The sequence below is a fragment of the Narcine bancroftii genome, chromosome 7 (assembly GCF_036971445.1).
Source record: "Narcine bancroftii isolate sNarBan1 chromosome 7, sNarBan1.hap1, whole genome shotgun sequence".
NCBI lineage: Eukaryota > Metazoa > Chordata > Chondrichthyes > Torpediniformes > Narcinidae > Narcine > Narcine bancroftii.
This window is the reverse complement of record NC_091475.1, coordinates 22,670,688-22,693,192: the sequence shown is the minus strand read 5'-3', so window position 1 is coordinate 22,693,192 and position 22,505 is coordinate 22,670,688. Positions and strand designations below refer to the sequence as shown.

At 45.7% G+C, this 22,505-nt stretch overlaps 1 protein-coding gene across 29 annotated transcripts in view; it reads left to right on the top strand.

The window, feature by feature from the left end:
- The window catches only part of robo2 (roundabout, axon guidance receptor, homolog 2 (Drosophila)), a 1,057,280-nt gene that overhangs the window by 995,048 nt on the left and 39,727 nt on the right, over positions 1–22,505 (top strand). For all 29 annotated transcript variants that reach the window (XM_069889083.1, XM_069889099.1, XM_069889096.1 and 26 more), the window contains 2 exons: positions 8,299–8,455; positions 17,163–17,420. In XM_069889083.1, the coding sequence (XP_069745184.1) occupies positions 8,299–8,455; positions 17,163–17,420 (415 nt within the window). The remainder of the gene's footprint in view (positions 1–8,298; positions 8,456–17,162; positions 17,421–22,505) is intronic.

Below are 22,505 nucleotides of genomic sequence, written 5' to 3'. Positions count from 1 at the left end.
TGGAGGCTGACTACTCTTATGTTCATGCAGTGACCTTTGAAGGAGAGAGCCTTTCAGTGCTTCTAAGAAACACAGAGGTACAGTGAGGTCTAATCGATGAGAAAATGGAGGGACTTAGCAGGTCAGGTAGCATCCGTGGTGGGAAGTGGTCAGCCAATACTTTGGGCCGATACTTTTTATTAACTCTCGATAAAGAGTCCAGACCCAAAATGTTGACTGACCATTTCTCACCATGGACACAACCTGGCCCAGTAGGTTTCTCCATCTTCTCATCATTCACTAAGGGTTCCACATCTGCAGTTCTTGAGTTTCTGAATCTGTGTTGTAAGTGGGAAAGATGGCAGTCAGTCTTACTCATGGCAACTTCCAACCAAGCATGGTAATACAGGATGCATACTGCTCAACCATCAACCCTGAGGCCTGAGATCTACCCTTGTATCCTTGTGGGAGCCACAGTTTCCAGTACTTGTATTAGTCACCATTGCCAGTGATAGCTCTTGTTCCCACACCCATGTTACTCCAGAGATTCTCATGGACAGTAAATGTACTTTTTAGTTTTGAAAATTTAAAACTTATACTTTCTTGGAACAATACTTGGAGCTGTACTGGGACATCCTGTGCCCAGAATTACGCTGGGACATCCTGTGGACAGAACTACCCTAGCTCTGTCCACTGCAGTAGCATGGATCTCCCAAGAGCCACTCATTTCAATTCCCCACTTTGCTGACAAGTCTGTCCAGAATGAGACCAGCTGCAAATTGGAGGAATAATACCTCACATTGTGTCTGGGCATCCTCCAACTGGACAACATTAACACTGACTTCTCCAGTTTCTGCCTCCCCACCTCCCAAGACTTTCCCCATGTCTCCTTTCCTCTTGCTCTCTCTTTTCTCTTTTCCTTCTATCTCCTTTCACAGAGCCAAAATCAATTCTCAGCTTTCCTCCCTTCTGTCTATTATATCCAATTGACACCCTTTTACCTGTTGGTCTGTACCCAACCCCCTCCCATTCTTCCCCTTTTCCCCCCAGCCCTTAGTACAGATGCCTGTCCTTTTTCACGCATGTCTCAAGGAAGGGCTCAGGCTTAAAACATCGATAATACATCTTTACTTCTGTGGATGCTGCGAGACTGGAAATTGTCCAGCATTTCTATGTTTTTACGACAATCACAGCATCTGCTGACTTTTGTATTTCACCCCAGAACTACACTGGGATGATCCGTGTCCAGAACTACACTGGGATGATCCGTGTCCAGAACTACACTGGGATGACCCATGTCCAGAACTACACTGGGATGACCCATGTCCAGAACTACACTGGGATGATCCGTGTCCAGAACTACACTGGGATGACCCATGTCCAAAACTACACTGGGATGACCTGTGACCAGAACTACACTGGGCCATACAGCTTTACAAAGGAGCAGGCAGAAGCACCCTCAGCAGACACCCAGTGAAAGCTACCTGAAACATTGAACCCCTGGCTTGCTCCCTCTCTGCCAGGAGCTACTCTTGGACTGCCACTCCTTCTCCAGGCTGAAGCTTTGGTGGGCAGAAAACCTTTCTCATTTAAGAAATGCAAGAACTGCAGATCCTAGGATCTTGAGAGAAGGTGGAGGGGCTCAATGTGTCAGGTAGCAACAGAAGAGAGAAATTAACAGTCAAGTTTTGGGCCGGGACTCTTTGCTGAGAGCTGAAGGATCTCAATAAAGAGTCCTGACCTGAATCGTTGACTGGCTGTTTCTCTCCACAGATGCTGCCCGACCTGTTGAGTGTCTTCACCTTCGCTTTGTTCACTCGACCTTCCCCATCAACTTGACTCAGGTGGAAAGAACTGCAAATGTCGGCGTGGGACAGAGTTTGGGTGACTCGTCCTAACCAAGTTGGAGGCAGAACCTTGGCGTCAGTTGCTCAGACCGATGCAGAGGTGTTTGCAACAGCATTTAATTTCCACAACAGAGCCACATTTAGGGAGCGGTTCTGCTCATTGGAGTGGCCTCAGCTGCAGAGTTGGATGAGGATTATTATCCTTGGCACAAAGAAGGTTGAGAGGAGATTTGAACAAGGTGAACCACGTTGGGGGAAGCTGGTCCCATTGGCAGATGGTCTGAGAGCTTAGCATGGGAATGAAGAGGGAGAGGTGATACACAGGAGACACGGAGATGAAATCAGTGCCTCTACAACAAGAGCAACCCAAGTCAAGGTGCTTCAAAAGAAGCTAGAAAATCTCTTGAGGGTAAATATCTTACAGGGTTATCTGGAAGGTTTGGAAAAGTGGGTGTTCAACAAGCAAGCATGGGCTTGATAGGTCAAATGTCACAATGACTGCTTGATCCTTGTCTTCAATTAATTGATACTGAAATCAAATTATTATCCCAAGTTCCAGACCCATCATGGGTTAATGCTGGAGAGGGAAATTTATGCAGGGGTCGCCAATACACACACGAGAAACCTTCTGCATTCCTCTCACCTAGGCTGTCCCGAGACTAGAGTTCCTGCCTCTCCCTGTAATGTGACACAGGAAGATGCTCATTGTGAAGCGCGTGCAGCAAGAACATGAACTGAATAAATATATGAAAAACTTTTCCAAACACAAGCTAAGCTAAGGGAATGTTAATCTCTATCTAACCCGTGCTGTCCCTGCCCTGGGAGTGCGTGATGGGGCAGTGTAGAGGGAGCTTTACTTTGCACGCAACGTGTTTGCTTCCCCTAACCTGGGTGTGGTGATGGGATAGTGTAAATACTGCGTTACTCTGCATGTAAGCTGCTCTATAACCGATCTGAGAACATTTAAAGCTAACTCTGTTTATCTGAAGCAGCGTGATGTGGTGGAATGTAACATCGTCTGATTTATTGACAGCTCCCTGCAAGTGGAAGAGATAGGAACATAGGGACATAGGAAATAGGAACAGGAGTAGGCCAAAAATGGCCCATCGAGCCTGCTCTGCCATTCAATAAGATCATGGCTGATCTAATTTATGACCTAACTCCACCTACCTGCCATCTCCCCATATCCCCTAATTCCTCTATCATGTAAAAAGTTATCTAACCGAATTTTAAATATGTTTAATGAGGCAGCCTCAACCACTTCCCTGGATAGAGAATTCCAAACATTCACTACTCTCTGGGAAAAAATATTTTTCCTCATCTCTGTCCTAAATCTACTCCCCCGAATCTTGAGACTGTGTCCTCTCGTTTTAGTTTCCCTGGCCAGCTCAAAAAACCTTCCAACATCTATCCTATCCATACCCTTCATAATTCTATATGTTTCTATAAGATCTCCTCTCATTCTTCTGAACTCAAGCGAATACAATCCTAGATGATTTAATCTTTCATCCTAAGTCAACCCCTTCATCTCAGGGATCAACCTAGTAAACCTCCTCTGGACTGTCTCCAAAGCCAGTATATCCTTCCTCAAATATGGAGACCAGAACTGGACACAATACTCCAGGTGCGGTCTCACCAGTACCTTATACAGTTGCAACATTACCTCCCTACTCCTGAATTCAATTCCTCTAGCGATGAAGGCCAACATTCCATTTGCCTTCTTAATAACCTGCTGCACCTGCAACCTAACTTTTTGCGATTCATGCACAAGCACTCCCAAGTCCCTCTGCACAACAGCATGCGGTAGTTTTTCACCCTTTAAATAACATTCAGCTCTTTTATTTTTCTTGCCAAAGTGGATAACCTCACACTTACTAACATTGTACTCCATCTGCCAGACCTTTGCCCACTCATCCAGCTTAACTATATCCCTCTGCAGACTCTCCACATCCTCATTACAATTTGCTCTTCCACTCAATTTGGTGTCATCCGCAAACTTGGCTACACCACATTTTGTCCCCTCCTCCAAGTCATCAATGTAAATGATGAACAGTTGTGGGCCTAACACTGACCCCTGCAGCACCCCACTTACCACTCTCTGTCAACCTGAAAAACTCCCACTTATCCCGACTCTCTGCCTCTTGTCAGACAACCAATTTTCGATCCATGCCAATATACTTCCCTGGACTCCACGTTCCTGTAACTTACTGATAAGTCACCTGTTTGGCACCTTATCAAACGCTTTCTGGAAATCCAAATATGCCACATCAACCTGTTCCCCTCTATCCACCGCACCCATTATATCCTCAAAGAATCCTAACAAGTTTGTCAAACAAGATCTTCTCTTTCTAAAACCATGCTGCGTCTGCCTGATTGAACCCTTACATTCCAAAAGTTTCACTATTTCATCTTTAATGACGGCTTCAACCATTTTTCCAACTACAGACGTCAAGCTAATTGGCCGATAATTTCCAGTCTTCTGCCTACATCCCTTCTTAAAAAGTGCAAGGTAATCCACAGTTAGCGTAGCAGTTGGCACAGCCCCAGTGACCGGGGTTCGAATCCTACGCTGGCTGTAAGGAGTTTGTACACTCTCCCCATGTTTGTGTGGATTTTCTCTAGGCGCTCCAGTTTCCTCCGAGCCATCAAAAACATACCAGGGGTGTAGGTTAACTGGGTGTAATTGGGTGGCACAGGTTTGTGGGCTGAAAGGGCCTGTTACTGTGGTTTACGTCTAATTTTAAAATTTTAAATGTAAACATCAGGTTGTGAAGAACGCCTACACACTTGCTGTAGATCATTTGCCGCCTGTGGATCTGTCCCAAACCCTGCCACAACAGAAGCGTTGTTTCCTGCCGAGGATTGCTTCTCCCCAACCCCATCTGACTCTAATTCCCTTCACTTGCCCTGAGCGTGCAGGTGTTCCTCTGATTGACAGGTCAATTCCGGTTCTCTTCCCAATCCCTACTTCTCTGGCACTCTCATCCTTCTCCTCCCACCCACCATCTCATTTCCTATGGGGATAAAATATAACATTGAGATTCCTGAAGACAGTTGTGTGAAACAGGCGCTATCTGAGACAGGCAGACAGATTAGCTTTGAGTGGCATTCTTTGTCAAGACTGGTCTCGCTTGATGCACTAGAGTTCCTCTGCCCCTCACCAGTTGCTGCTAGAATGGCTGACTGCTTCTGTCATCCTCTCTTTCCCCACTCACAACTTCCAAATCCTTGTTAATTTGTTTCCCCACACTGCCTCCCCTCCCTCTGCTAAATCTCCAGCAATGAGGAAATATAAGCGAGTCTGTTTTGTTTTGTACGCAGAGCAGAAGGCAGCTTCACAGCCTGATGCATCAGTATCTGCATCTATGTCCAGCTGGGTTCCTTCGCCAATACTCACCAGCAAAAACTGTCAGTCAGTTTATTTCCAACCTCAGCGATCTCCTGAGTGGGGAACTTTGAGACTTCTATCAGGAGCTGTTTACTATAGAATAGTCTAGCTCCGACTGTGAGGTTCTTCATCTCCTCTCCCCGCTTCCTGTGCCCCACTGCCCACTCGTTCCCTGCCATTCTTGGCACTTGTTTTCAAGATTCAAAATTCCTTTATCATCATGTAATAAAACAGTGCAATATTACATGGACGTTACTTTTATTTCCCATAAGGCAGATTGGCCATTAGCAGAAATTGCCTGAAGCGCCTTACAGTCAGAGAAAGAGAAGCAAAAGAGAGTTCCCTTAGAGTCACTGAGAGTCTGTGGATTTGCCTCCAGCGCCGCCGCAGCCCCCACAGTCACACAGGGTCTAGTCCAAACCATCAGCAACCAGAGCTCCAGATCCGAACCTCCAACACAGTCAGGAAATCTTCAGCGCCCTCGGCACCCTCTCGCATCCTGGTTCCAATACCTGGTACCCCTTTAGCCTGTCTCCAGCCAGACTCCAGCAGGACACAGCCCGGTGTGTCCCTCGACCGCAGTTGTCAGTAGCTCGCAAGCCTGCGCAGGTTCCTTGTGTGTTCTTCAGCCGCAGAACCCCTCATTGGTCCGCCACCGTGGTCACTGTCCTGTTGGTCATCTCCTCTGCTTTTCCCTCTCAGAAGGAGTGGGTGTCCTCCCCATAGCCAGTTGTCTGCTCCCCCAGAGTCTGAAACCCCTCATGGCTGCTGATGTTTATAGGTGTCACCATTTTGGTCATGGTATTTTAAAATAAAACCATCATCTGCTCCATTAATAGGCCATTTAAAGCTTGCACAGAGCTGATGGTAGGTGGGCTGGATGGTTGGACCCCACATGGGAGCATTGTGTCTCCACTTCCTGCTCTCCCAGGTCCACATCCGTAGCAGTGCCACCATTTTTTCTGCTCTTCCATGTGAAATAATTCATCTTATTTGCTTCATCATCAACACATACCCCAGCCCCCTTTGCTTCTGAGACATGAATTATCAATATCTATCCATGAGGAATATATTTTTTATTTTAAAAAATTAAATTTAGCCATATAGCATGGTAACAGGCCCTTTCGGCCCACAAGCTCAATTTGCACTCAAATGACCCACAACCTCTAGTACATTTTGAATGGTGGAATGAAACCGGAGTCCCCAGGGAAAACCTGGGGAGAAAGTACAAACTCCTTACAGACAGCGCTGGATTCGAACTGAGCTAACTGCTGCTACGTTTACCGTGCCACCCCAAGGACACGGTTTTCTGAGGACGGAGGAGAGATTGCGGGACGATGTGGCCGGATGTTCAGGCTGAACTTGTTTAGTGAGGAGGGGGAAATGAACGGGGAGAAACAAATCAACTGAGCTACTATCACAGGTGGACAAGTGAAGCAGAAGGAAGTCAAGAGAGACACAGGAGATGGCAGATACTGGAATACTGGGCAGACTCAGCAGGTTGAGCAGCATCCGTGGAAGAAAAGGGATCATCAACGTTGCAGGCCCGAACCTCTCATTCAGATCCAGAATTATTCTGATTGCTCATTATCCTTCATGCAACGACTGTGCATTCAATTCCACACTCTGCCATCCACGAGATCTGCACTGCTGGCTATTATTTTCGAATCCTTGCTGATCAACATCCCATTCTTAGTTTGTTCTGTTTGTTCACCCCCCACCCCCCACCCTTGTAATTCTCGGATCCCATCACTGACTTCCCATCCCCACTAATCCCACTGTAAAGCAGCTCACTACCTTTGTCGCTAATGGTCCTAACCTGCTCCTGATAACGTACCCGATGGAAGATTTTGAATTTATCTAGACAAGCCATTTTTAACCTTTTTTTGTAATTCTGCTCAAAGTTTATGAGACCCCTTCCCTCTGAAGCAATCAAGTTTCGGTTTCTTTAGTACTTGTCTCCTACAAACTATAAAAAAAAACCCTACAACATAGAACGCTTTTCAGCCCCTGATATTATGCTGACACATATATTCCTTAAAAAAACCACTAAACCATTCCTATAACCCTCTATTTTTCTTCCATCCATGTGCCTGTCTAAGAGTCTCTTAAGTGCCCCGAATGTTTCAGCCTCCACCACCATCTCTGGCAAGGCATTCCAGGCCCCCACAATTCTCTGTGTAAAAAAAACACCCCTGATGTCTCCCCTAAGCTTCCCTCCCTTTCCTTTGTACACATGTCCTTTGGTGTTTGCTGATCCTGCCCTGGGAAACAGGTGCTGGCTGCCCACCCTAATTACACCTCTCATAGTCTTGTAGACCTCTTTTAAGTCTCCTCCCATCCTTCTATGCTCCAAAGAGAAAAATCCTAGCTCTGTTAATCTTGCCTCATAAGACTTTTTTTTAAATTAAAAATTGTTTCGCGAGGTGAAAAGAAAACAGGACTTTTACTTAAAGGTTTTGTGGCTCCCAGGAGTGTGGGGGGAGTAAGACCCCGTTGAGAATGGCTGCTTCAGAGGAATACAACGATTTCAGGGGAGATGGAGGTGGGTCACGAGCAAGAATTAAGAAAATACTGAGGTTAATGTAGTGTTAAAATTAATAAGTGGTTTAAATTTATGAAAATTTAAATTTAGACATAGTGCGCAGTAACTGGTCATTTTGCCCCACAAGACCTTGCGGCCCAATTAACCTTCAACCACTGGTATGTTTTAAAGAGTGGGAGGAAACTGAGCCCCTGGGGAAAACCCACGCAGACATGGGGAGAGCGTACAAACTCCTTACAGACGGCGTGGGATTCGAACCCTGGTGCCAATCGCTGGCATTGTAACAGCATTGCGCCAACCGCAATGCCTTTTGATGGTTGATAGTTAGATCGGACTCGATGTAGTGAAGGGTTTGTTTCCTCATTTTCTCTCTCTCTCCCTCTCTCTCTCTCTCTCTCTCTCTCCCTCTAAGACAGAACAGACAAGGTTGGCAGAATAGACTGTCAACATTTTGTGATGTTTGATGAGGAGGCCCTTCCCCTTTGACTTCTCAAACTGATTGTCTTACCTGTGTGCTGTATGCCCCATGATTCTTGCAGGTGGGAAAGGTGGAAAGAAGAAGAAGAATAAAAACAGCATCAAGCCACAGAAGAGCGCAGGGTCCAACTGGTCAAACGTGCCACTGCCCCCTCCCCCAGTGCAGCCTCTCCCTGGGACAGAGTTGGATCACTACATCATGGACCACCATGAGAATGGGTAAGCCCCTCACTCTAGCTCCTGGTCTGATTGTCCATCCTGAATTTTGTTCCTTTGCGTTGGACTCTTATCTATTCCTTGCATGGCTTTGAACGGCACAGCAAATAAATTGATAAATAAAAATATAGGTGACAATCATAAATGATTAAAAATACAATGCTGGAGAAACTCAGCAGGTCAACAGTGTCCTTTTATGTAGCAAAGAAAAAGATACATAACCAATGTTTCAAGTTTGAGCCCTTCATCAAGGTTTGGAAAAATGTCGGCAGGCTTCAAAACAAAAGGTTAAGGGAGGGAATGCATGGTGGGATGCGCAAGGTCCCAAATGAGGTAATAGGTGGAGAAGGGAGGGAGGGCACTGCAGCAAGTAGTGGGAGGAGTGAATAGATAAGGAAGGGGGTGGAGAGCTGTGGGAAGGGAAGGTGGGAGAATGGAGAGCAGGCTAGCAGAAACCAGTGAAGTCGATGTTAATGCCATCTGGTTGGAGAGTGCCCTGACGGAAAATCAAGTATTGCTCCTCCTAGTTGCAAGTGGTCTTGGTGGGATAGTACATGAGGCCATGGACAGACATGTGAGTATGGGAGAGGGGTGCAGAACTGAAATGGTTGGCCACTGGGAGATCCCTGACACTGATGCCGCAGAGTGAAGGTGCTCATTGGAGCAATCTCCCATTCTGCTCCCAGCTTCACCGATGTAGAGAAGACCACGAAGGGAGCACTGGATGTAAAAGACCCCTCCCGCAGATACACAGGTGAAGTGTTGCTTCATTTGGGGTCCAAAACTGTGAAGAGGGAGGAGGGGTGGGAGCAAGTGTGGCACCTCCTGTGGTCACAGGGGAAGGTGCTGGGGGGTGTGATAAGTGAATGAGGGAGTCATGGAGGGAGTGGTTCCGACAGAAGGCAGAGAGGGGAAGATGTGACTGATAGTGGAATTTTAAATCATAAATAAGTATAACTTCCCAGTCACGACAATGTGTGACCTGAAGGGAAACCTGCAGTTCGAGGCAGAATGGGTCAGCTCTTGATGGAATGGCAGAGTGGACTTGATGAGCCGAACAGCCTAATTCTGCTCCCATATCTTATGATCTTATGGTGCTGTCCTGTGCAGCTGCCCTTGGTGGGTTGTGAGGTGCCTCAGGTTCCAACCTGCTTGCTCCATTGCTTCCGGTGGGTGTTACATTTTATTATGGCTTGGTATGGTCAAGCTTCATTCGACAAAGAAGAGGGGACAGGTCGAAATATCTCCCCCTCTCTTCAGCCAGAGGTGATGAGAGGGTGACATACGATGCTGGAATGTGTTCAGACATGCGCTTTGATAGAAGAAATAGATTATTTAGATCAGGAAAAACATTTAAATTATGAGACGCAGAGACTTGGGAGTCCGAGTGCAGGATATCCTAAGGTGAATGCCATATTGGCATTCAGTTCTAGAGAAATAGCCTATAAGTGCAGGGATGTTGAGGCTCTATAAAGCACTGGTGAGATCTCTCTTGGAGTATTATGTACAGTTTTGGGTGCTGTATTTGAGGAAAGACTTGCTGGCTTTGGAGAGGGTTCAGAGAAGATTTACTAGAATGATCCCAAGAATGAAAGGGTTGGCATATGAGAACCGATTGTCAACTCTTAGCCTGTACTCGTTGGAGTACAAAAGGATAAGGGGGACTTCATAGAGGCATTTTGAATTCTGAAAGACCTGGACAGAGTAAATGTGGCAAGGATGTTTCCGATGATAGGGGAGTCTAGGACAAGAGGGCATAATTTCAGGATTAAAGGGCATCAATTTAAAACAGAAATGTGGAAACATTTCTTTTGTCGGAGGGTCGTGTGTCTGTGGAATTTGTTGCCACAGGCAGCTGTGGAAGCAAGATCGATGGGTGTATTTAAGGCAGAGCTTGATAGGTATTTGATTAGTCAGGGAACTAAGGGTTCTGGAGAGAATTCTCACCTCACGAGAATTAAGGGTTCTGGAGAGTGGAGCTGGATCAGCTCATGATAGAGTGGTGGAGTAGTCTCATTGGGCCTACTTCTGCTCCTATGTCTGTTGTGATCTTGTGTCTCCTTGACTGTTCATCAGCCAATTTGGTTCACTTACTGTGACATTAACAGCTAGCTGAGGGAACTGAGCCCAACCTTATCCTGCCAGTGACTCAGCTGGCCACAACATGACCAGATCCAGCTCAAAGGCTTGACCCATTCACAAAGGGAGACATGGAACAAATACTGGAGATTCTAGTGTTTGCCTGAATTATTGGAGCAGCTAGTCTGAATGTGTGAATGGACACTCAGGGGAGGCTGGTCTGAATGTGTGAATGGACCAGGGTCCTGAAAATTATGTCTGATGGTGTTGGAAGATCTTTAACTTGTGTCTGACAGTGTTGGAAGGCCCTTAACTTGTATGTGACAGTTTTGGAAGGCCCTTAACTTGTGTGTGACTGTTTTGGAAGGCCCTTAACTTGTATGTGACAGTTTTGGAAGGCCCTTAACTTGTGTGTGACTGTTTTGGAAGGCCCTTAACTTGTATGTGACAGTTTTGGAAGGCCCTTAACTTGTGTGTGACTGTTTTGGAAGGCCCTTAACTTGTATGTGACAGTTTTGGAAGGCCCTTAACTTGTGTGTTACTGTTTTGGAAGGCCCTTAACTTGTATGTGACAGTTTTGGAAGGCCCTTAACTTGTATGTGACAGTTTTGGAAGGCCCTTAACTTGTGTGTGACATCTTTGGAAGGCCCTTAACTTGTGTGTGACAGTTTTGGAAGGCCCTTAACTTGTGTGCGACAGCTTTGGAAGGCCCTTAACTTGTGTGTGACTGTTTTGGAAGGCCCTTAACTTGTATGTGACAGTTTTGGAAGGCCCTTAACTTGTATATGACAGTTTTGGAAGGCCCTCCGCATTGCAAGCCATGTACACATTTCTAGAGCAATGAAGGAGGTTTACTTTTCTAGGTTTCCTCTTCTTGGTTTAGTCTGTATTATCTCTCCCCCTGAAATTACTTGATGTGATGAGACAGTGCAGGGGAAGTTTCACCCAATGTCTACCTCCTGCTTTTATGTGGGTGGGTATGGGGGAGGGGGTTGAGAATGAATCAGATGAGCTTCACAAACTGTGAGCAGGTTATGGACAGGAATGAGGACTGATAGACTTTTCCAGTTTCCATTAAACCCGCCCCCTTCTTCCCCCTATCAGCATACTCTTTCTCTTTGTCTCTTTCTCTCTCTTTCTCTTCCCTTCTCCCTCTTCTCCTTTCACAGAGCTAAAATCAGTTCTTACCTTTTCTCTTATCATATTCAATAAACACATTTTGATTTTTGGTCTGGACTCCTTCCCCTTTCTCTCCGCAGTCTTTATCCAGATGTTTTCCTGTTTTTTTGCTTATACTTTGAAGAAGGGCTCAGGCCCAAAATGTCATTAATATATCTTTCATTCTCTTTCTATGGACTCTGCGAAATCAGCTGAGTTCCTCCCGCATTTCTATATGGTTTTCCTGATCATAGAATGCCTATCTTTTGCTCAGTTTTGCTGTGCCTTATCATGGTCTCAGGCAAATGAACCCTGAAAACACAAGGGATCAAAGTTTCACATCACGTTCTTTTGAAACGTACTGGGGGTTGTAGGTTAATTGGGTGGAAATTGGGCAGCAGAGACTTGTGGGCCAAAATGGCCTGGTACCATTCCTGTATGTCTAAATTTAAAACAAAAATTCATCTGTTGGGGTGTGTGTGTGTGTGTGTGTGTGTGTGTGTGTGCACGCGCTAGTATGCACTTGTGTGTGCCTGTTTGTATGGGTGTTTGCATGTGTGTGTGTGTGTGTGTGTGTGTGCACACATGTGTGTTTTTCTCCAAGCCTCATGGTAATATATAGCATGCAGAGTATATTAGTTGCCCTGGCAACCCCAGTCATGAAGGGGCTAATGTGAACAGAGAGGGTGGCATTGAGCATCAGACCCACTGGGCACATCTCCATCTCACACCTTCTCCCTGTACGACATCGAGAAATTCTCATCCTTCCAATAACTCCCCTGACCCGGTGCACTACGAACAGTTGGTCATTTCATTCCTTGCCTCATTCCCCCCCCTCCCCATTGCTAAATTCTTTTTCTTTATAAACAAGACTGGAGTTCTTTGCCTCCCGCTGATTTGAAGGTCTTTTGTTGGATCACACCCATCTTCTAAGCACACCAGTAAACAGTAATAAAATTACCTTTCCCAATCCTGTGGGCAGGGGCCAATGAACACCATCTGTGTCTTCTCTCTCTCTCTCTCACTTGCTTTACCTTCATCGAGGTAAGAGCTGTCAATGCAAAGGGGTGCAAGGGGAGACATATAATGCTGGAACTTGCTGGGATAATGAATGCAAGTTAGCTGCTATTAGTATGTAAATTAACCTGGCAATTCCTGGCAAGGTTGGTGACTCCCTGAGTGTGGGTTCCCTGCATGTTGCTGAAGGATTTGTGTCACCCTGTCCCTTTAGCCAAACAAAAGCCAAATCTCTCCCCCAACCTCCCCATGGTTGCATCTGAATTAAACAGTGCAGAATGTTAAGGCTGGTCCCTAACTGCTTCAGAAACCATTTGAATGTGATTGCTGTTCTTGTTTACCCATTTCTTCTCTCCTGCCCCAAAAGAAAACAATTACGATTATTGATGCCCCTTCCTACAGAAAATATATTTTTGCCAGAAAGTTTTGAAAATTGCAATCATGATTCTACCTTCACTTACTATCCATTTCCCTTTTACTCCAAATTTTCTCTCTTATTATTTCTCTTTCTTTTCCAACTTCTGTTGCAGTTAAAACCATAAAACATAGGAGCAGAAATAGGCTATTCAGCCCATCGTGTCTGCCCCGCCATTTAATCTTGAGCTGACCCATTCGCCCACTCAGACACTATAACCTTTGATCCTCTGGCTAATCAAGAACGTATCAATCTTTGCTTTAAATACACCCAATGACCCGGCCTCCACAACCTCCTGTGGCCACAAATTCCACAGATTCATCACACTGTGGCAAAATAAATTCCTCCGCATCATTGTTTTGTGGAAGCCATTCACTCCTTAAGTTGTGTCTAGACTCTCCCACCATGGGAAACAACCTTTCTACATTTACTCTGTCCATGCCTTCGAACATTCAATATGTTTCAATGAGATATCCCCTCATTCTCCTAAATTTCAATGAGTACAAGCCAAGAGCTGTCAATGCTCCTCATATGATAATCCTTTCATTTCTGGAATTATCCTGGAAACCTCTCCGAACCCTCTCCAACATTAATGCATCCTTTCTTAAATGAGGAGCCCAAAACTGCTCACAATGCTCCGTGAGGTCTCAACGATGCCTTCTAAAGCCTTAACATCACGTCCCTGCTCTTATATTCTATTCCTCTTGAAATGAGTGTCCACATTGCATTTGCCTTCTTCACTGCTGTCTCAACCTGCAAGTTTACCTTAAGGCTATCCTGCACGAGGACTCCCAAATGCTTTTGCATCTGAGAATGTTCAATTTTCTCCCCATTTAACCATTCTACCAAAGTGATTGTACACTTATGGACTGGATTTCATTTATCACTTCTCTGCCCATTCTCTTAATCTAAATCCTTCTGCTGCCTCCCTGTTTCTTCCACCTACCTACTCCTCCACAGACCTTCATCTCACCTGCAAACTTGGCCAAAAGCCATTCATTCCAGCATTTAAATCATTGATATACAATATAAAAAGAAAATGCCCCAACCTCGACCTTTGTGGAATACCTCTAGCAATGGGGAGCCAACCAGAATATGATCCCTGTATTCTAACTCCCTGCTTTCTGCCAATCAGCCAATTTCATTATGTTCTTCCTTCCTGTGCCTTATTACAGGGTGATAAATATTCAGTGTTTACTCAAGGTTTTAACACAAAATGATAATGAGTTTATTGTCATATTCATTGTACATATGCAGCAAAACTCTTCCTTGCTGTAATTGAACAGATACTTTAAATTTAAATTTAATTTTTTTTAATTTAAATTTTGACATACAGCAAGTAACAGGCCATTTCTGCCCACAAGCCCGTGGCACCCAATTACCCTTGGTAGGTTTTGAAAGGTGGAAGGAAACTGGAGCACTTGGGGAAAACCCACCCAGATACAGGGAGAACGTATCAACTCCTTATAGACAGTGCAGAATTCGAATTCCAATCTCGATCACGAGTGCTGTAACAGCATTGCGCTAACTGCCACGCCACCCATTTAACCATGTACTTTTAGTACAATAATTCATCACTTTTTAATTTAGAAATACAGCATGGTAAAGGTCAAGGGCATTATTGTCACATAATACTATATTAAGAATGTTACATACATGGGTTGGATGATCAACTCTACACTTAATGCACCTCTTCCAAAGGGCCAGGAGTGGAACGAATCGCTGAATGGTGTACTCCTGTGCTACATGATGTATTGGGAACATTTGACCATCAAAAGGGAAGGTACCAAATAAGCTTGTTAAAGAAATCAACAGGACAGTCTCAAACCTTTCATTCTTCCTCAGTGAAAAGAGGCCACTTAGATAATTGAATAACAATGCTTCAAATTATTTGACACATTTCTTCTGATGAATCAATTACCCCAAGTGAAGTTGTAGTTAACCTTGTTTTCAAAGTGTAGAGAGGGGTCAGCAACAAGATGCTCGGCAGGAGGAGGAGAGGTCGGTGCTCGATGAATTCTGGTCATATTGTAATCATTCTTCATTCTGAAATATTGTCTCAACTTCACACATGGTTTCGTAAATTAGGATTCCATCATCTTGTAAATTTTAATTACTGCCATTGAGAATATTTTGCATGCCCCAAAGGGCCAAATCACTGAAAATGCTGTAAAATTAAATTAGCAAGAGAATATGCAAGCAGACATGAATGTGCTTACAGAACGGCCAAACAGTTGGTCGAGGACTTTCTGCATCAACAATGATGAACATCCAACAAACTGTTAATTTTTTTTTAACCCAAGCCTCACTTTGTGCATTTTTTTGTAAGGAGAGGGTTTGTTTTAAAATAAGTATCTTAAACGGAAAAAAAAGAAAATGTCTTAAATACTTAGCAAGTCAGGCAGTATCTCAGCAAGCAGAAACCTAATTAGTATTTCAGATCTGGGTGACTGATTACTGAATCTACCTGCTGCTGTGATGGGACAGTGTGTGGAGGGAGCTTCACTCTGTATCTAACCCATGCTGTCCCTGCCCCGGGTAAGTGTGATGGGACAGTGTAGAGGGAGCTTCACTCTATATCTAATCCATGCTGTCCCTGCCCTGGGAGAGTGTGATGGGACAGTGTAGAGAGAGCTTCACTCTGTATCTAACCCATGCTGTCCCTGCCCCGGGAGAGTGTGATGGGACAGTGTAGAGGGAGCTTCACTCTGTATCTAACCCATGCTGTCCCTGCCCCGGGAGAGTGTGATGGGACAGTGTAGAGGGAGCTTCACTCTGTATCTAACCCATGCTGTCCCTGCCCCAGGAGAGTGTGATGGGACAGTGTAGAGGGAGCTTCACTCTGTATCTAAGCCATGCTGTCCCTGCCCCGGGAGTGTGTGATGGGACAGTGTAGAGGGAGCTTCACTCTGTATCTAACCCATGCTGTCCCTGTCAGGCAGCATCCATGAGAGAGATGGTCAGTCAGTGTTTCAGATCGAGACCCTTTTGTCTCCATGGACGCTGCCTGATCTGTTGAGTCTCTCCAGCCCCTCTTTATGTGTTTGCAACACCTGCTGATTTTGTCTTTTTAAATGTCCACTTTTTGTTTGTCATTTATATCAGTGGCCTAGATGCTAATGTGGTCAATTGGATCAGCAAAGTTACAGATAACACAAATGCTGGAGGTGTAGAGGAAGGCAACGAAGGCTTTCAAAGTTTGCAGAGGGGTCTGGACCAGCTGGAAAAATGGTAGATGGAATTTAATGCTGACAAGTGTGAGGTGCTGCACTTTGGAAGGACAAAGCAAGATAGGATTTACACTGTAAGATGGTAGTGGACTGAGGAGAGCGATAGAACAGAAAGATCTGGGAAGACAGACACTTTTTTTCCTGAAAGTGGCGCCGCAGGTAAATGGGGTCATCAAGAGAGCTTTTGGCACATTGGCTTTCAGAAATCCAAGTATTGATTGTAGGAGTTGGGATGGTGTGGTAAAACTATATAAGATATTGGTGAGGTCAAATTTGAAGGGTTGTGCACAGCTTTGGTCACCTAACTACAGGGAATATATCAAAAAGGTCGAAAGCATGCAGAGAAGATTTCCTAGGATGTTGTCGATACTATATTCCCTGAAATGTAGAAGAATGAAGGGAGATTTCATGGACAAATTAATGAGGTGTATCGATAGAGTAAATGCAAGCAGGCTTAACCTCCACTGAGGTTAGGTGAGATACAGACCAGAGGACATTGGTTAAGGATGAAAGGGAACATGAGGGCGAATTTCTTCACACACAGAGCAGTGGGAGTGTGGAACGAGCTGCCAGCTGAAGTGGTGAATACGGGCTCAATTTTAACATTTTTGGGGATACCTGAATGGGAGGGGCTATGGACTGCATGTAGGTCAGCGGGACTAGGCAGAATAATAGTTGGCACAGACAAGAAGGGCCAAAGGGCCTGTTTCCATGCTGTAATGTTCTATGGTTCTATGTGGATTGTCCTTAGCAGTAACTTTTTCTCCTTTCTCTTTCCCACCCACCCCCCCCACCCCCCCGTGGACCGTAGCTACGACAGCGATGTCTGGTGCCCGGCCCCACCTGTGAAGTCGTACCTGCACCAGGGCATGGAGGATGAGCTGCAGGAAGATGACCGTGTTCCAACACCCCCAGTCCGGGGTGTGGCCTCCTCACCGGCCATCTCCTTCGGCCAGCAGTCCACTGCCACCCTCACTCCTTCGCCTCGGGAGGAATTGCAGCCCATGCTCCAAGCTCACTTGGATGAGATAAGCCGGGCGTATCACTTTGACATTTCAAGACAAGCATGGTAAGCTTCGCCCATTAATCTACATCAGTCAGACCAAATGTAGATCGGTGACCAATTTGACGAACCCCCACGCTCGGTTTGGGAGTCGAAACTTGAGCTTCCTGTAGCCAACTATTTCAACTTGTGCATCCGTGGGAGTAAATAACTGCATCCGGTTTTCCCTTTGTGGCCTTCTGAACATCGGACAGGTTGGGCACAGACTGGGAGATTGCTTCATTGAGCAATTTGTCTGCATCAGTGACAGGGATCTCCCAGTGGCCAACCATTTCAATTCTGCATCCCACTTTCATACTCACATGTCTGTCCATGGCCTCGTGTACTATCCCACCAAGACCACCAGTAAATTGGAGGAACAAGGAAGAACACTTGATTTTCCATCTGGGCCCTCTCCAACTGGATGGCATTAACAGTATCTTCTCTGGTTTCTACTAACCTACTCTTCATTCTCCCTCCCTTCCCTTTCTGCTTGTCTTCTTTCCTCCAGCTCTCCCCCCACCCCACTTCCCTCTCTATTCACAGCTCTCCCCCTGCTTGCTGCTGTGCCTTTCCCCCCTTATCCACCTATTACCTCTGCCTTTTGGACCGTGCTCCCCCCTGGCCCCCTCATCCCCCACCATTTTGTTCGTGCGCCTGCCGACATTTTTCCAAACCTTGATGAAAGGCTCAAGCCCAAAACTTTGGTAATATATCTTTATCCTTGCTACATATAGGGCACTGTTTGACCTGCTGAGTTTTTACAGCATTGCAATTTTGGCTTTCTGTCGCCAACCATTTCATCTGCCCCCACCCAATAAATTCTGCAGTGACGTGTCCGTCGTTAGCCTCATCAATTGTCCGTAAACTGGGGGACAATATGTCCTCTTCCACAAGATAGAGTTGAGATGTGGTTCGATAGGGCGAGAGGTAGTTAAACAAAAATGTCAGGAGACACTGGGTTTGTAAGTGTGCCGGAGAAACTCACCAGGTCACACAGCATCCTTTTTCTCAATCTTTTTATTAAACATATTACAGTACATGAGGAGAATAGAATACAGAATTGAATAGTTATAAACAGAAACATCAATATCTTGCAATACATAATACAACGTATAACATTATAAAATAATGAACAATATTATCCCTTCTTAATTTGGAATATGGTCACGCATATGAAGTACCTGACAAAGGGCCCAGGTCTGCAATGTTGGTCACCCTTTACTTCCTATGAATGCTGTGTGTTCTGTTGAGTTTCTCCAGCATGTTGGTGTGTTGGGCCTACCAAGGCCATCCTGTTTGTGTTGGAGATGCAGAGCAGGGTTGGAGCTCGAACAGGTGGGAAGCTGTACAGCTAAGATCCGCTTGAAATGGTGTGATCTGTGAGGGCGAGGGGGACAACGACCTGATAAGAGGAAAAGAAATAGGAACAGTCCTGCTCTGCCATCCAATTAGACCATAGTAGATCTGGCCGTGGATTTGGCTCCACTTACCCGCCTGTGTCTCATGACCCTGTTCAAAAAAATCTGTCTGTGCCTTAACTACATTTAATGAGGGAGTCTCTCCTACTTCCTTGAGCAGAGAATTTCACAGGTTCGCCACTTTCTGGGAGAAGCAATTCCTCCTCATCTCTGTCTTAAATCTACTCCCTTGAAACTTGAGGCCACATCCCCCAATTCTCATCTACCAGTGGAAAAAACTTCCCTGGTTCTACATTATCTATTTTCACCAATTTATATGTTTCAATGAGATCTGCCCTCATTCTTCTAAACTCCAATGAATATACTCCCAAGCTCCTCAATCTCCCCTTCTAGGCTAACTCCCTCATATCTGGAATCAATCTGGAGAGCCTTCTCTGCAACACCTCCAAAACCTGAGTATCCTTTCTCAAATACGGAGACCAGAACTGCTCACTGTACTCCAGGTGTGGCCTCAATAGAACCCTGTGCAGTTGCAGTAGAACCTCCCTGCTCTTAAACTCAATCCCTCCAGTGATGAAGGGCAACATTCCTTTTACCGCCTTGATTATCTGTTGCACCTGCAAACCTATTTTTTGTGATTCCCAGGTCCCTTTGCACGACAGCATGCACCCAGATTTCATCATTTATCAATGCTGGGGTCATGAGAGGAGAGGTGTCTGAGGGCAGCCATTTGGCAAGGTAAAGATCAGTCTTCCAGCTCCATCCACAGTTTTGGGAAAGGCATAGAGTGAGCATAAGGGTTGTGCATTTGGAGGGGTTGAGGGGAGTGGAGAAGTTGCATCACCAATTAGAAATGGAAGGTTTGAGAGAGGATGAAAGTCTGGATAACAGTATCCAACAGGAAGAGGAGTGTTGGAGATGGGCAAAAGGATCAAACATAGAAATGGGTGGCACGGTTAGCGCAATGCTATTAAAGCGTCAGTGATGTGGGTTCAAATCTGGTGCTGCCTTTGAGGAGTTTGTACATTCTCCCGATGTCTGCGTGGGTTTCCTCCTGCCCTTCAAAATGTATGGGATTTGTAGGTTAATTGGGGTATTTGGGTGGTACAACTCCTGGGCCAGAAGGTGTTTACATTTAATAACGTGTAAAAAAATTTTAAAAATATAATAAATGGAGAACTCAGTGAGTTGAGCAGCATCAGTGGGAGAAAAGGAATGGTCAATGGGTTGTCTGTGGTTACAGTGGGGTGGGGAGGTTCTAGAGCATGATTCTCAACCTTTTTCTTTCCACTCACATACCACTTTAAGTATTCCCCATGCCATCGGTGCTCTGTGATTAGAAAGGGATTGCTTAAAGTGGTATGTGGGTGGAAAGAAAAAGTTTGAAAACCACTGGTCTGGAGTCTGACAGTTGTTGGAAAGACATTGTTTATGAATCTAGAAGGGTTGCATTGACCAAGGAGAGCATGAATGGAGGGTTCTGTCCCTGAAGATCAGTAGATTCAAGATGCCTTTTATGGTCATGTAAAGCACAGAACATGCTATATTACACAATATTGCTTCTGCCTGCTGTAAGGCAAAGAGTCACCATTAATGTCGCCCAGCATCTCTTATTGGTTTTGTTATATCCATTCCTGATGTCGGGTTAATACTCTGGAACTAATCGAATAAACTGATCTTAAAATCTCCCCCTGAGTTCTATTGTAGAATTTCAATTTCATCCTCTATATTTAAGGTTCAGATTCTTTTATTGTCATGTAATAAATTTAGTGCAATATTACATGGAATTTGCTTTTGTCTGACGTAAGGGAGACACATTCTCCATCGGCTGAAACTGCCTGAAACGCCTCCTGCAATCAGAGAAAGAGAGGCAAAAGGGAGTCCCCTCAGAGTCACTGAGTGTCCGTGGATTTGCCACCAGTGCTCCCATAGCCTCCCCAACCACTCAGCCCAGTCCAAACCATCAGCAGCTTGAGTGCCAGATCCCAACCTCTGACATGATCAGTATACATTTAGTACCCTCGGCACCCTCTTTCGCATCCCGGTTCCAATACCTGGTAACCCTTCAGCCAGTCTTGAGCCAGTCTCCAGCAGTCCACAACCTGGTGTGAATTCCAGTCACCAGCAGCCCGCGTGGTTTCTTCACCTCGAGTCACCAACAGCTCATTGTCTGTGTGTTCTTCCACTGCAGAGCCCTCATTGGTCCTCCATTACCGACATGGTAACACTCAGTGTACTGAACGCCCCACTGTCCTGTTGGGTTTGGCCTGGAGCTTAAAACTCCAGACCTAGACTGTAGAACAGCAGAGGCCTTGGCTTCACCATGCTCTTGGAGAATTATCCCTTGGTGCCTGACTAAGGAAGATGCTTCACCCTTAGCACCAACTCCATCTTCTCATCTCAGCATGTTCTAAAGTATTTTGTAGTTCATTTGATGTCCTCATGCAGCTCAATTACTATCATTATGACCAATAATATGGGCACCAACATGCTTGGAATGAGTTATCTCCAAACAACAAGGTGAAATTAGGCAGATGATCTATTTCAATGCCCTTGGTTGAGGGTTGTATACTTGCATTGACTTGTCCCTTTCCTCTTCACCCGCAACTCTTCACCTGAATTGTTCAGGCTGTGGTGACTCGAGATGAGGAACCCATGCAGGCTGCGGACTGCTTGCAACTTGGGGTCAAAGGACTCACATCAGGCTGCGGACTGTTGGAGACTGGCTGAAAGGGAACCAGGGGCTAGAGGGTGCCGAGGACGCTGAAGATTTCCTGATCGTGTCGGAGGTTTGGAGCTTGAGTTGCTGATGAATCAAACAGGAGTTTGTGCAGGAGCACTGGAGGTGAATCCTCGGATACACAGTGTGTCTGAATGGACCCTCTTTTGTTTCCATTTCTCTTTCTGTAAGGAACATTGAGCAATTACTGCTGATGGTGAATCTTTGTCTGCCTTAAGCCAGACTAAATCCAAGTTTGTGTAATATCTGTTTCATTACACTGCGCTGGGTGGGTCACGTCTCCAGAATGGAGGACCATCGCCTTCCCAAGATCGTGTTCTATGGCGAGCTCTCCACTGGCCACCGAGACAGAGGTGCACCAAAGAAGAGGTACGAGGACTGCTTAAAGAAAGCTCTTGGTGCCTGCCACATTGACCACCGCCAGTGGGCTGATCTCGCCTCCAACCGTGCATCTTGGCGCCTCACAGTTCGGCGGGCAGCAACCTCCTGCGAAGAAGACCGCAGAGCCCACCTCACTGACAAAAGACAAAGGAGGAAAAACCCAACACCCAACCCCAACCCATCAATTTTCTCTTGCAACCGCTGCAACCGTGCCTGCCTGTCCCGCATCGGACTTGTCGGTCACCAACGAGCCTGCAGCTGACGTGGACATTACCCCTCCATAAATCTTCGTCCGCGAAGCCAAGCCAAAGAAAGAAAGAAACACTGGAATAAAGGAATCTTGAATCTTGATCAGTGGCTGAGAGAACAAAAGAGTTTAACATTTCATCTGCAAGGTGACTACCTGCAAGTGTGGCCCTCCATCAGGATGAGAGTGGGGGCCGCCGGCCTGGATTCGCAGCCCCTGACCCTGTCATACCCCCCACCTTCTATCTGGGTGGTGAGGTTGCTGGGGGATGGTGAGAAGAGATCACCCTTGGCCTTCACTGAAAGCCAAGTATAAAATATAGA